The 14,801-nt window shown below is 40.3% G+C and overlaps 5 protein-coding genes across 5 annotated transcripts; 4 read left to right on the forward strand and 1 right to left on the reverse strand.

Annotated features, from left to right (window-relative positions):
* Nucleotides 1–1,701: 1,701 nt before the first annotated feature.
* ATG33 (Atg33p) lies at nt 1,702–2,382 on the reverse strand (the record flags this gene model as incomplete). Its single annotated transcript, XM_022819162.1, has 1 exon — nt 1,702–2,382. The coding sequence occupies one exon, from the start codon at nt 2,380–2,382 to the stop codon at nt 1,702–1,704; it is 681 nt and encodes a 226-aa protein (XP_022675756.1).
* Nucleotides 2,383–3,845: 1,463 nt separating this feature from the next.
* ILV5 (ketol-acid reductoisomerase) lies at nt 3,846–5,051 on the forward strand (the record flags this gene model as incomplete). Its single annotated transcript, XM_022819164.1, has 1 exon — nt 3,846–5,051. One exon carries the CDS (start codon nt 3,846–3,848, stop codon nt 5,049–5,051), a length of 1,206 nt encoding a protein of 401 aa, XP_022675757.1.
* A 676-nt stretch (nt 5,052–5,727) lies between these two features.
* PRX1a (peroxiredoxin family protein) lies at nt 5,728–6,399 on the forward strand (the record flags this gene model as incomplete). The annotated part of the gene is made up of 1 exon (XM_022819165.1): nt 5,728–6,399. One exon carries the CDS (start codon nt 5,728–5,730, stop codon nt 6,397–6,399), a length of 672 nt encoding a protein of 223 aa, XP_022675758.1.
* A 2,916-nt stretch (nt 6,400–9,315) lies between these two features.
* RME1 (Rme1p) lies at nt 9,316–10,941 on the forward strand (the record flags this gene model as incomplete). The annotated part of the gene is made up of 1 exon (XM_022819166.1): nt 9,316–10,941. The coding sequence occupies one exon, from the start codon at nt 9,316–9,318 to the stop codon at nt 10,939–10,941; it is 1,626 nt and encodes a 541-aa protein (XP_022675759.1).
* A 1,882-nt stretch (nt 10,942–12,823) lies between these two features.
* Nucleotides 12,824–13,828, forward strand: NQM1 (sedoheptulose-7-phosphate:D-glyceraldehyde-3-phosphate transaldolase NQM1; the record flags this gene model as incomplete). Its single annotated transcript, XM_022819167.1, has 1 exon — nt 12,824–13,828. The coding sequence occupies one exon, from the start codon at nt 12,824–12,826 to the stop codon at nt 13,826–13,828; it is 1,005 nt and encodes a 334-aa protein (XP_022675760.1).
* Between the last annotated feature and the right edge of the window lie 973 nt (nt 13,829–14,801).

Raw genomic sequence — 14,801 nt, forward strand, 5'->3', positions numbered from 1 at the left:
GTGCAAAAAGTAATAAGAGTACGGCCCAAAACCTACGTATTATTAGAGGAGAGAAAAGAATGTCAGCGGTGATGCAGTGAAGAATTGGATATCGTCACTGCAAGAAGAAGAAAAAAAAAATTAACACGCATTCTCACACAGTAATTATTTGAATGAGTGATTGATTAATTAATTGATAGCAACTTCACAGTATCCATGCCTGTATTCCCAAAAGAAACTGAAGATCTCGAATCCGAATAACCAAATATTCGCACAAGTTACCTAGCAAGCTAAGCATAAAGCTTGTGGTCTATTTGCAACGGCTGCAACTCCCGAAGTCTCTTTAGAAAATACCGCACGAGCTGGCTCCGGCACACAGTGTCTCGAAACCATAGTTTCCATGAATAAACGACCGTCTAGTCTAGTCTAGTCTAGTCTAGTCCACTCTGTCTGGACAGTATGTAGCATCCTACACTAACTACCGGACGGATATTATATAATTCACGCATACATCATCGCTTACTCAGTGACAGTGAAAACAAGCAGCAACGCTGAACGCTCCTCTTCCTCTTTCCTCCCCTTCCTCCTCATCTTCCCTCCTCCACTCTCTACAAGGAAATCTAGTTCACTACTGACCCCACCTGGGTTTAGAGTACATGAGAATGTTTTCGAGTTATCGTAAAGAATATTGCATCCACGCATATCTTACGTGAGCGGAAACATGCCTGCACGCTAGTTTCTGTCGAGGCTTCTACTTTCCACCAAGAACAAAAGATGCAAAGAAGGGTGTAGCTCTTGGTTACCGATCAAATAATCTGTTTTCTTCAGGTTTTTACAACAAAGAAACGAGAAACCACAAGAAAGTCCCCTATTGCATCACTAGGAGAAGAGCAAGAAGAGATAGGTGGGCAAGGGTGAACCGTTGTTGTGCTGTGAAAACAGTACCGAGGAGTATCGCCAAACTGCCCTGCTTTCTGCCCCATCTACGTTCCTATAGCTATAGCTTGCAAGCAGTTCTTTCGTTAAGAAAGGGAGAGATAGCAAAGGATGGAGAGTAGTAGTAGTGTGTCAGGGCGTGCGCGAAAAAAAGTAAAAGAAACAAGTAGATAAGCAAAAGAACAGCTCGCACAAAATAAAACGTGCTCTCAAAGTCTTCAGTAGTGCCTTTTACTTAGCCGTGGCGTAGTTACTTGAGTTACGTGGATATTGAACGAGGAAGAAGGGGGAGGTCTGAGGTATGAATGGGCTCTTGTGGAACACCATAGTACATTATTTGCCTAGCTATACGGAGTTGTAACGGCGAGCACCAGCTTTCCTTCCGGAATTCGTAGTTGTTGGTCCGCTTCTTGTGTAGCTCTGGCCCTTCGCTTTTCGTAGCTTGAAGCATTTTAAGGCTTTTTTAGATGAAACTAATGAGTATGAATGTACGTATTACCATAGAGACGGAATATGTATGAACGTTTTGTGCGGGTGTATACTTACTTACTTATTTACTTAACTTGACCTAACCCTTCAAGCTATAAGAAAGAAAAAAGGTCGAAAAAGACTAATATGGATCAAATAAGATCAAATAGGGCCAGCTAATAAATGAATATGATATGAATTGCGTAAATAGGAGTATCAGAAGTACTAGGAGTAGTAGCTATACCTAATCTATGTACTAGGAGCAAGCAAGGAATTCTCTCTTGTTGTTGTTTTTTATCTTCTCAATCTTCATCTACTTCACAACAAGGCTAAAGGTTCCCCTAGACCACCAATAGTACCGAGTAGTAGTAGGCCAACGGATGACACCGTGCGCACGACATCTAGTACGCAATCTGATGTGAATGGAGCCAGAGGAGAACAACAGCACTTGGATTTCTTTTTCAAAGGTTCTGACTGTGTCTTGCTTGGTAATAGAGCTTCAGTATCAGCATTTCCATCGGATTTGTGCTGTTGTTCTTCGCCTGCACTGTGGTTGCTCGACTCCGAGACCAACACAACCGAATCCTCTTGCGAATCATGGTCGTTGGAGGAAATAGCGTCTGCAGCATCATCCGTCGACGCTTGCTTCTCGTTGCCAGAGGAAGCGGATGGAGTCGCGTGATTGTCACGTGGGTGGCAGATCGCACGCTTGGCAAGCTTCACGGCAGTGGCACCGACAGATACGAATGCTAGCGCACCAGCGTAGAGTAGGTAAGGGTGCTTCCACTGTGTGGGAGCACCAAAGTAACTGGCCCCATAAAAGGCTGCCGATAACGAACTTAGAAGTCCAATAGCTATCTCACGACCAGTAGTGTTAATGTTAATGGCCTTACCACTAACGGCATCCTTTGGTTGAAACACTCCGCCAAAACAGAGTCCGGAGTTCAATCCTGCAGAAACCAAGGCGATACTTTTTGTGACTGTTAAACAAACGCTCATATTTGATGTCTCTGGGTGTTTTCACGTTCCAAATACTCCTTTGTGTTCAAGAAGGGGTTTATACCAAAGGGAGTGATGATAGTGTGATTTGTGAATAATATTTGATGTATTCTATTTTTCGCTTAAACAAACATAATAGCTGAAGAAAATGAGAAGAGCCCAAAAAAAAAAAATCTATATACGTAAAAAATGCAGAAGCCAATAAGTAGGAGAAGGGGCCTACAAGACGAATAAGCCTAACAGAGGTTCGGATTAAAGAGGAGAAGATTTAAAGCGCAGATAATAGAGGAGAAATGTGTGTGTTTGTGACAAGAAACAAACACACTAAATGTGTATTTTCTAGTAGCTATCAAAATGTATAACCATTAACCCTTAAAAGAAGAAAAAAAAATATACTTTTGCAGTATTCATTTACACTTTTTGTCTCCCTGATAGATTTTAAGCTGTGAAACTGGCCCTTTGGAGCGAAATGATGAAAAAGTAGAAGATACGAATGAGGAGGATAGGAGAACGGGATCGAATGCCGGGTAACACTATATACCAACACCCAACTATTCATCATCATCCATCCTTTGTATTACCCGGATTAAAAATTAAAAAATTCATAAATCCCGGTTTTTGCACCTTGCGGTCCGGTACCGGAAGATAGCGACATTTTACGTTCACTAAGCCGAAAATTAAAAAAAATAATGGTTAAACTAACGATGCATAGCGCCTGTTCAGGCTTCTTCGTTCTAAAACAGGCCAAGATGCCCTGAACAGGAGATCCTTATTCTACGAAGGGGACGAGCGGGCCGCTCTTTTTTTTTTTTTTTTTTTTTTGGCACCATTTGCACTGCAATATATTCGACAGCCTGTTCCCACACATCAATTAATTAGTCACACCGGCAAAGAGTAGCGGCCCGCTGTCCAGTGATTGACTCGCTCGACCTAGTGTTGCATAGCCTACCACGCCCCAGATCCCGATACAGGCTCAATCTGCTAATCAGTACAATTCCGCTAGTGCAGGATAGACGGAGCCCTCTCTCAGTCTGGACATATCACTTTAGTCGGCTTGAGCCTGGCGATGACTCTACGTGGACTGATGATGATACATTGAGTAAGTAATTAATGAACGAAAAAATCAAAAAAAAATCAATAATTTTTCACTTATTTTGTTGTCAGTGTGTGCAAGCCTTTCTAAGGCTGAAGCAACAGATGGACTGAAAAAGTGAAAAATTCAATCATTGGATGGAAAATAACAATAAAAAAAAAAAAAACTAAAAAAAAAATGGGTCACCACCATCATCATATTTGTGTGTATATAAGACACACCTTTATTCATCAATAGGGTTGTTGTGATCACTTAATCCCCTTTTCTAATAGTCTATGTATATTTTTACAATTGTATTTAGTTCTTTTATAGCACAGAAAAGCATACAAAAGCCCAGCTTTTAATACACCACCAGCAATTGCATTATACGATGTTCAGACAAGCCACTAAGCAAGCTACCAGACAATTGATTGCCAACTCTCGTGCAATCACTGCAAAGAGAGCTCTCTCTGTTGCTGCCAGAAAGACTGCCACTTCTGGTTTGCGTTCCACTGCCTTTGCTGCCAAGCCATTGGTTGCTACTAGAGGTATTAAGCAAATTAACTTTGGTGGTGTCGAAGAAACTGTTTACGAAAGAGCCGACTGGCCAAGAGAAAAGTTGTTAAACTACTTCAAGGACGACACTTTGGCTTTGATTGGTTACGGTTCCCAAGGTTACGGTCAAGGTTTGAACTTGAGAGACAACGGTTTGAACGTTATCGTAGGTGTTAGAAAGAACGGTGCTTCCTGGAAGGCCGCTATCGAAGACGGTTGGGTTCCAGGTGAAAACTTGTTCGACGTGCAAGAAGCTGTTAAAAAGGGTACTTACGTCATGAACTTGTTGTCTGACGCCGCTCAATCCGAAACATGGCCAGCTTTGAAGCCATTGTTGACAAAGGAAAAGACTTTGTACTTCTCCCATGGTTTCTCCCCTGTTTTCAAGGACTTGACCCACGTTGAACCACCAACGGACATCGATGTCATCTTAGTTGCTCCAAAGGGTTCCGGTAGAACTGTCAGATCCTTGTTCAAGGAAGGTAGAGGTATCAACTCTTCCTACGCTGTCTGGAACGATGTTTCCGGTAAGGCTCACGAAAAGGCACAAGCCTTGGCCGTCGCTGTTGGTTCCGGTTACGTTTACCAAACTACCTTCGAAAAGGAAGTCAACTCTGACTTGTACGGTGAAAGAGGTTGTCTAATGGGTGGTATTCACGGTATGTTCTTGGCTCAATACGAAGTTTTGAGAGAAAACGGTCACTCCCCATCTGAAGCCTTTAACGAAACTGTTGAAGAAGCTACCCAATCTCTATACCCCTTGATCGGTAAGTACGGTATGGATTACATGTACGACGCCTGCTCTACCACCGCTAGAAGAGGTGCTTTGGACTGGTACCCAATCTTCAAGAACGCTTTGAAGCCTGTGTTCCAAGACTTGTACGAATCTACCAAGAACGGTTCCGAAACCAAGAGATCTTTGGAATTCAACTCTCAACCGGACTACAGAGAAAAGTTGGAAGCTGAACTAGAAACCATCAGAAACATGGAAATCTGGAGAGTTGGTAAGGAAGTTAGAAAGTTGAGACCAGAAAACAACTAAATGTAAACTAAAACACAGATGTTACGTGTTTTCTTTATCTTTTTTTTTGTTTGTTCCTCTTTGCACTCTAAGCTTTTTTTTAGTCATTATGAATTGACCTGTAAATTATCATCATCTTCACCCTAAGAACTCTGCAAGCCAGGGAATAAATGTATTGTGTTTTCACGATACACATTTTTTTGAAAGAGTTGTGAAAGGAATCGACGTCTGGTGCGTTTTATTTCTTTTAACAGAACTCTCTATATTCAAATTCAAGCTCAAACGCAACCCCCATTATATTTAATCCGTTAATAAACTTTATGTAGATATGTAGTCCCCATCGTGTTTTAATGAATAAACAGATGTTATGACTTTTAGTCACTTTATTTTCTTTTCCTATCTTCATTTCATGTTGTATAATGCAATTAGTATACTATGATGATATCAGAGAAAACTTTAAGTTTTATAGATACCTCATGAATTTAAAAGCGTTCAAACGACTACAATAAAAACAAACAAACAAACAACAACTTGAGGTGTTGTAAAATCGTATCCAACAGAGCGGTTTGTAAGGGTTATACAAAGATAGGTCATTGTCTTCAAATAGGGAAAATAAATTCTCATATCCCATATTCAATATAGATAATCATTCCTCAGAGAGCGAAGATACCACAATTAATATATACAAAAGGTTGTCATGACAAGCATACTACCCAAGCAATCAATTTATATCGGAGCGAAAGCGCCAAACTTTCAATCAATGACATCTATGGGAGCAATAGACTTCTATCAGTATACGCAGGGAAAATGGTGTATATTCTTTTCTCATCCAGCAGATTTCACCCCCATCTGTACTACTGAAATAGGTGCGTTTGGTGCACTACAAGACGAATTTACTGCCCGTGATTGTGTGTTATTGGGTTTATCAACAAATGATAAAGCTTCACACTTGAAGTGGATCCAAGATATTGAATCAATTACAGGAATTAGTATAAATTTTCCTATCATCTGCGATGAAGAGAAAAAAGTGGCAACTCAGTTCTCCATGATAGATTTGCATGCATTAACTACAGGTAAACCGCAGCTTATACCACTTAGAACTGTCTATATCATAGATCCAAATAAAATTGTCAGACTGATACAAATATACCCATTGTCTACAGGTAGAAATACGGCTGAGATTCTTCGGTGTTTGGATTCGTTACAGCTAGTATACAAAACTAATGGAAAGATTATGACACCTATTAATTGGATTCCTGGAGATGATATTGTAGTAGTTCCAGATGTTAAAAGTGATGAGATGTTCCCTAAAAAACGGACAATTAGGGACTATCTACAACTCTCACCGTTGGATCCCAATAGCGTATAGAATCTTGATATTGTGAGCATGTATTGATTTTAGTGCAATTCTTGCACATGTAAGAATGTAACAAAGGGACAAAAATGAGTCGAAAGAATATCTATATTCTTATTGTTATGATCTGGCCTCTGTTTGACCCTTTTGTAAGGAACCATCGTTAATCTAAATCTTCTAAACTAATGTGGGGAAGGATTTTTCATGGATATTTTGGCATCCAACATTCAAGCGTAATTTAAAAAATATGTTAAGAACCCATGGAAAACTAGGAATGGCTAATATATACACAAGAGCTCTTATACTGGCGTAGGGAAAATTTTATGGAATAGAATCTGTTTCCTACAACGTGCACTACGGGTATTAAGCATAACATTGTTTTTGCATTATTAGAAAATAATATACTTACCAAGCACGCTTTTGGAATTGTATCAACACCCAAGAAGAAGGCACACCATGCGTGCTAAACAAACATTAAAGGCAAAAAGGAAAGTCGTAAGTTAACTTGTTATCGGCTATAATTGTAGTCTTGGATTGCTCATCTCAGGAATGATAAACTGTTAAATGTCTTAGAATCGGACATCCATGTCTCTAAATATCGATTTTGAGGACAAGAGTTAAAAAGGTGGGAAATAATGCTCTCTATGGCGAAATTCAGATAACCCTATTTTTTCATGGACGATAGGGACTTAGTTTATGTGTAGCTTGGCCAAATGTTATTATGAGGTTTCACTAAGAATGATATACTGTAGATCTCTAGTGCAATTTATTATCACTGTCCTAGGGCACCCGCTGTGACCTTTATAATATGTGGAATAACGTTTCGCCCAACGGCCGGGTATTTACTGCAGTGTACTAATGTGATATGTCCGTTTGTTCCAATTAAGCATATTAAGAAATATTGAGTACAAACTCTGTATTCATTCAAATTCTTTATTCATGAAAAAACTTTCGTGCAAACTTAGAGCCCCTCAATTTCCATTGTATCTTTGGTAGCACTTATTAGATAATTTTGTCAACGGAAGGAAAACTCTAAAGCTTATTACATTTTAAACTATTTATCAAAGAATACTTTTCTACTTATAATTTCACGTGTAATCGACGCAAATGAAAGACGGTAGGAAGCCGAATAACAAAATTCCTCTGACCGGTCAATCCAACGTTTCGTCTACTCATAGTCTTTAGTGTGTACATTACGCCAGTAAGTACAAAGAAATATAAACCCTTTTTTGCACCTTCTCAAATAAAAACACGAAATCATGTCCTCCCTATGTCATTGTCTTAAGTTAGATATCTAAGACATTAGTCACCTCACCGCAAAACGCGTTAAGAATGTTTTTTGAGATTTAGCTCTCCACGGCGTTCGTAAAAAACTCCGCTATATTAAAAATAGTGATTCCAAAACCACGACCGCATCTACGTGACCCTAATGTCAATGCGGTTTGAAACTGAGGTGTACGCATATTTCTAGATCTGTTAATCTTTTAAAGTTGATTCATTTTTTGACACCACGCCTCTGTCTAGGGATTTACTGATCTATTAATTTCTTGTTAAAAATCACATCAAGTAGGATAGATCCTCAAAAATTGGTTTGGAGATAATCATAGGAAAGAAACAACAGGATATCCGACCGCAAGGGAGGTTCCTCAGATGCCATAGTAACACGATTGAAAGTTTGCACGAATGCATACAACAGTGTGCAGCTAGTTATGTTCGCAGTGGTATAAACAAAATGCTCGTAGATGGGTTTTACCATGAAACTGGCTGTTAATACAGAGCACCTAATTTACCGATACATAGTGTTGTCAGTAGAGATAAGAAAGCACCACCGAAAAATAGCGGTGGTAATAAAGATGTTTGTGCCTACAGCAGTCAAAACACGGTTACTAACCACCAACCACCTTTAGAACAATTCGCAGTAATGTCCTACAAAACGTTCTGCCCTTTGTTCCCTACTTCCAGTGCCATTATTATGACTTCATATATCTCAACGTCAGAGCGCAAAAAGGAAAAAAAAAGTTGATGCATTTTTTTACAGCTAGAACATATAGTAGGGAAAAAAGATGATTGATTACTAGCTACATGTCTAAGCCTACTACTTTCAAGCCGGCTCTTCTGTTAATATGTATAATTATACATTTCCATCTGGTAGCCCACGATACTCAGAGGTTCCGTTATAGGTACGTAAAAGGAAGAAAAATAAATTGTCTCTAATACTTGCATGAGAATGGAGTTTATTGTTATTTCTGCAAGACAGTCAAAATTAGCAAGGGAGATTAGAATGTCATTTAACAACATTTAGAATGCCAATGCCTAGAGTGATCCGGATAGACGTTTAAATTGTTGTTTTCAACGGACGTTTATATGGCAATTACAGGGAGTCGGCGCACTCTTTTCGTCTCTAAAGTATATATAGGCATACTAGCTGGAGATTAATTATACGTTGCGTAACCATAGGTTTTCTTACCATTGTAACTTTCTTATTCTGCCGTACCCGTCTTTTTTTTTGATTATTGTAACGTAGTTACCTTAGGTGTAATACGTATTAGGAAATCCAGTTAACGTTTTAAACCTTAAACTAAGGTATATTCTAACAAGATACACGATTTGTTTTTCAATCGCACTTTAGCTTTTGATAGAGCAGTTTTAAAAAGTTATCTCTACACTTACAATAGTGGCATATAGTAGGTGATAAGCCATTGCTTTAGATAAAGTTCAGAATTGTGATAATCAGGCTTTGACCTGATTTAGATGAACAACTTGAAGGCGCGTCTTAACTGCATATAACCGTCGTTGACATTAGAAAAGACGATACATTTATTCCCTGCGCTATCTAAGGTTAAACGCTTCGTCGCATACTATATTACTACATCACATTCGTTCAAAATAAATACCTGGCCTCAAGGACTCTCTATAATAGCCTAGCAAAAGATGGTAGCAATGTTTTATCCACCCGCAGAAGATGATATCACTAGTTCTGAAAGTCAATTGAATAATATTTTTGACTCTCCTTATGGTAGTTTAAAAATGACAGGGTTTGACGGTGCGTTCAACCCAGTGGAGAGATTAAGATTCTCAAAGAAGGATAAAAGAGGAGAAAAACCTCCAAGCATTGATGATTACGCATTCTTTCATGGTGATCGGACTTTACGCAATAATTTTGTTCCTCAAAAGACGAAGAATTACAGTAATGTACGCTATCGCTCATCAGAATTTGAGCGCCCAACTCTAGAAAGAAATATGAATGGACTCAAGAGTGCTTCAGTTAGCGGCTGGTATGACTTAGATTTTACGGAGCACAGTGTGTTCGATCATGTTAGTTACTCTACCTCGGATCTGAGCTCTTTTTCAGCTGATGATAAAGGTATACCTCCCAAATATTCTAGTTCGTTGGGAACATTTGATGGTGACAGTGCTGTTACTCCTCACATTTTGGTCGAATCTAGAGCATCTGCTCCACAATTAATTACTCCGGTAACTCCAGATCATCCGAAGAGTACCAAAGAGTACCAATCTCTCATGGCAATGAACATGAACATGAATATGAATGTGAACACGAACAGCATGCATATAAACAATAAAACTGAATTCGGCAATACTCAGATTAACAAGATGAACAATTATAAGTTTGATCGGAACACAGCAAATTTCGCTTTGTCCAATGCCAGGTTCAGATTTAACAGCACACCTAACCTAGGATCTGTATCTCCATTAGAAAACCCGCAAAATATCGATCTGCACAGAGGTAATTATCTCTATGATCTTGGCGAACATAATCAACACAACTTTACAAGTGCTACGACTACGGGCTACCATGAATGTCATAACAAATGCGAAAAGTCAGGGAGTTCCGAAGTAGATGCAACTTCATTGTCATATGAGGAGCTGAGGCATTCCATCATCGAAAAGTTCACCTTCAGTAACTCGAAGGAAAAGGACGAGGAACTAGATGAGAACAATGATGGTGTTGTGAACCAATATTATACTGAAGAGCACTTGAACAACCAAGCAATTTACCACGATTCTGATCATTCAAAGACGTCCATATTACAACAAATAATGGATGACAAACCGTTGTTGAAGGCCATCAGCAAGAAACAGAAGAGAGGAGCTTATAAGTGTGCTCATTGTCCCAAGATGTTCAACACGGTATTTGAGTTTGCAAAACATATCGATGAATTCAAAGTAGAGCGTAAGTACAAATGCCCATTTCCGTTATGTCCTTGGAAAATATTAGGGTTACCAAAGCTTCAAGAGCTCAAAAGACACTGCCTCAATCAACATATCGATGAGCTCACTCCTGAGCAGCAGTTCCTCATTCACGGTAAAAATGGAACGGTCTCAAATGTATACGAGTGCGAATCTCCTTACTGTGACAAAAAGTTCCACAGAAAAGACTCTTACAGAAGACATGTAAAGATGGTTCACAAAAACCCAAAGAGTAGATTCAATATTCGTCTGGGCAAGGCCATTCGCTCATGTCCAGACCATCTGAGAGACAATATGCGAACCAGGGAACGCTATTTGATCGAGAAGATGAACAACCGCCGCCGTTAAGAGAGACTTATATCACAACCAGTCTTGATAGACCTCGTTTCATTCCCCATTTGCTTTGTTAAACCTTTTTTTCCTTCTCACATCGACTTTACTTTATTCCATTTTACTATTTTCTTTTGTTATTACAGAAACGTTCTTGTAGTGTCGCTCGCAAGCGACCTAAACCAAATTTCATACAACGGCTTTTTATTAAAGGAACTTAGGCCAATTTAAAACAAAAGAACGCTAAAAAAAGCCACCAAAAATATCCCTAAAACTAACACCTTTCCCTCATTCAGTCATATTCATCATTACAAGTCTTTTACTTTTATTTTTCGTTCATTATCGGTTCGTTGATAACTATATCCATCAGCATCAACGACCTGCTGTATCATTTTACATGTATTCAACTTTCCGACCCCCTCATTCCCATAATCATAATAATCATAATAATCATAATAATAATAACCAATACTCATTGCCCCGACATTTTAATTCTCCAGTTTGCTTGTCAAATATCAAATTCCCGCTGGCGGTATCAGATCTTTCTTTCAAACTATCTCATTTTACTATATTATAGTCGTTTCCATTCCTAACTTGTTGTACCATTACTATTTCCATAACAATCACCAATTTTCACCTCCACAGGATCTCAATCCGATCTTTATTTGCTATATTTTTACATTATTTTTTCCCATTGCTTTTCCAAAAAATACTATCGTTGGTACATATTACTTCAACGTGTATTCTGTAACTTTTCCCCTATGTATCATTCTCGCTATTAGTTAATAAATCTGCATTTGCTCTATCTTTACGCGGCTGTATGTATTCCCCTATAGGGTTTTTCTTCGCATGTGTGTCGTCTCGACTAAGTAAGATATAGAAAACATAAATAAATATGAAAATAAATAGATGGATGCTGCTACAGTCACGTGGTAACGAAAGAGGGGAGAGGAGAGGAGAGGAGAGGAGAAGGGAATCAATATATTATTACCCGGATAAACACTTTTAGCCAACATATTAGTATTACCCTAACATCATATATGGCGAAAACGAGGCAAGAAGAGGGTAAAAGAACTCATATATACATACACAGTTTATCCGGGTGACGCCGTCGAATAAAGAAAAACGAAGAACGGCGGTGTTCGGCAATTCATTCACTCGTCGTCACCCTGCATGCCGCAGCCCTCTCGGCACACTGCAAACCTTCACCCGTGCGGGTTGAAAAATGGCCTTTCTCCCTCTCCCCCAAAATGTATGACAGCCTTAACATACCCCATGCACTCACTTTCTCTGCTTTTGGATTTCCTCTCTATTTCCAATCCAGATTCTACGGGACATAACAACAGCAACACCCACGATCCCACGCATATTTATTTCTTCTGTATCAGCTAGACTTTTTGTTCTCCTCACTGCTTGCTAGAGGCAGACAGACGTGTACAGCATTTGTAATCATTTATGACCTACTAGAAACAAAAAATAAAAAAAGGTCTCAAAAAGCACACTACATTACATACACATGTATATACTACAAGCCAAGCCAAGGCAAAGTAGGCCAGGGTAAGGTATGGTAAGGTAAGCGGCGGTATGCCCCACAGCCCTTAGCAATTCCAGAAGTATCTGCAATCTGTATTGTTGCCTTTTCCGAGCGGTTTCTTTGTTTCTTTAATGTTTCCTCTTGCCCATCCATTTTACTCATTATATAATCTAGCTTTTGAAATATAGGAAATAGGTATATAAAGGATAGGAAAAAAAATTGTAATTGCAGAAAAAGAGGTGAACACGGTTAAAAACAGGTGAAAAACAGTTGTCAATTGTTGATCGATTGTTAGTAATTGATAGAATTTTCGATTAGAAATTGTCTATTACCAATTGAGAATAAACACCACCAAACGATACAAGAATGTCTGAACCAGCTGCTAAGAAACAAAAGTTCGCCAACTCATTGGAAGCCTTGAAGGCTACCGGCACCGTTGTTGTTGCCGACACTGGTGATTTCGAATCAATTGCCAAGTTCACACCACAAGACGCCACCACCAACCCATCTTTGATTTTGGCTGCTGCAAAGCAAGATGCATACGCCAAGTTGATCGATGCTGCTGTCGAATACGGTAAGAAGCACGGATCAAACATTGACGAGCAAGTTGAGATTTCCGTCGACAAGCTTTTGGTCGAGTTTGGTACTGCCATCTTGAAGGTTGTTCCAGGCAGAGTCTCCACCGAAGTTGATGCTAGATTGTCCTTCGACAAGGAAGCCACTGTCAAGAAGGCTTTGGAAATCATCAAGCTATACGAAGCCGAAGGTATCTCCAAGGAAAGAGTGCTAATCAAGATTGCCTCCACCTGGGAAGGTATCCAAGCCGCACAAGAGCTAGAGAAGGATCACGGTATTCACGTCAACTTGACCTTGTTGTTCTCTTTCTCCCAAGCCGTTGCTGCTGCTGAGGCCAATGTCACCTTGATCTCTCCATTTGTTGGTAGAATCTTGGACTGGTACAAGGCCAAGACCGGTGAAACTTACACTGCCGAAACCGACCCAGGTGTCGAATCCGTCAAGAACATCTACAACTACTACAAGAAGCACGGCTACAAGACCATCGTTATGGGTGCTTCCTTCAGAAACGTTGGTGAAATCAAGGCTCTTGCCGGTGTCGACTACTTGACTATTTCTCCAAAGTTGTTGGACGAATTGATGGCCTCCCAGGACCCTGTCCCACAAGTCTTGGACCCTGAATCTGCCAAGGATCAAGGTTCCGGAAGAGTCTCCTTCATCAACGACGAATCCAAGTTCAGATTCGAGTTGAACGAAGACGCCATGGCCACTGAAAAGTTGTCTGAAGGTATCAGAAAGTTCTCTGCCGACATCGTCACTCTGTTCGACTTGATCAAGGCTAAGATCCAAGCTTAAACTCTCACGACCCCCCCACACACAACCTCTATCTTACCCGATATATATATATAGTGTGTATGTGCAAACGTATATATGTACATATATCTAAAAAAGGAAAAATGACGACCATTCTCAGCCATGAGGGCCCACTGACATACATATATATATATATATATATATATGTATGTGTCTGGGTAATGTTAGCCTGCATCAATCGATCTGATCTACTATATCGTTCTTAAGGCACCATTGTACTCAAGGCACACACACTCACCCTCAATCACACACTCACTCTTCCCTTCCCTTGGAGTACTCCCCATATCCATGCCCATACCCATACCCATACCCATACCCGTACCGGTATCCGTGTTTGTCCGTGTTTCGTGCTGCCACTAGTCTGTACTAGTACTCTCACTAGTAATGCCACCCACCACCAGTAATGCCACGTCCATTGAGGCGGCCGGCAAATCCCACTGGGCTTCCTCTTAGACACAACACAAGCACAGCGCAACAAAATGTCTCGCACTGCAGCACGCATGCCTGCGAAAAGAAGTCGCGCGCATCACACAGCGTTTCCAGAAACAGCACTCACCCACGCTTCCTTAGGGAAGCGTGGGTACTGTGTTTTTTTTTTCTTCGTGCGCGCGTGTATGTACATATTCCCTAAAGGATCTTTTGTCCCCTAGAACGGTGCGTACCCAACGGTGCGCGTTCCACTGGCTGACCTGACCTGGGCCGAGAGGGAACTAACTCGGACTAAGAGGTCTAGATAGGTATATACTTGCTCTTGCTTCCTATATACAGCTTGGAGGCAGGCCCAGCGCGAAAGTCGCCCCGGTTCTCCTATATCGGAGACCCCGGCTCTTCAGTTCTCCAACAACGTAGCTGCGCTCAAATCGTATGTTTCCAGTGCCCATCGATCATCGATTGTGTGTTGTGGTGCCGGCAAACTGCAAAGAGCAGAGTGCAGAAAAGGGTACAGCACGACCAC

Source organism: Kluyveromyces marxianus, chromosome 3, assembly GCF_001417885.1.
Source record: "Kluyveromyces marxianus DMKU3-1042 DNA, complete genome, chromosome 3".
Classification (NCBI taxonomy): domain Eukaryota; kingdom Fungi; phylum Ascomycota; class Saccharomycetes; order Saccharomycetales; family Saccharomycetaceae; genus Kluyveromyces; species Kluyveromyces marxianus.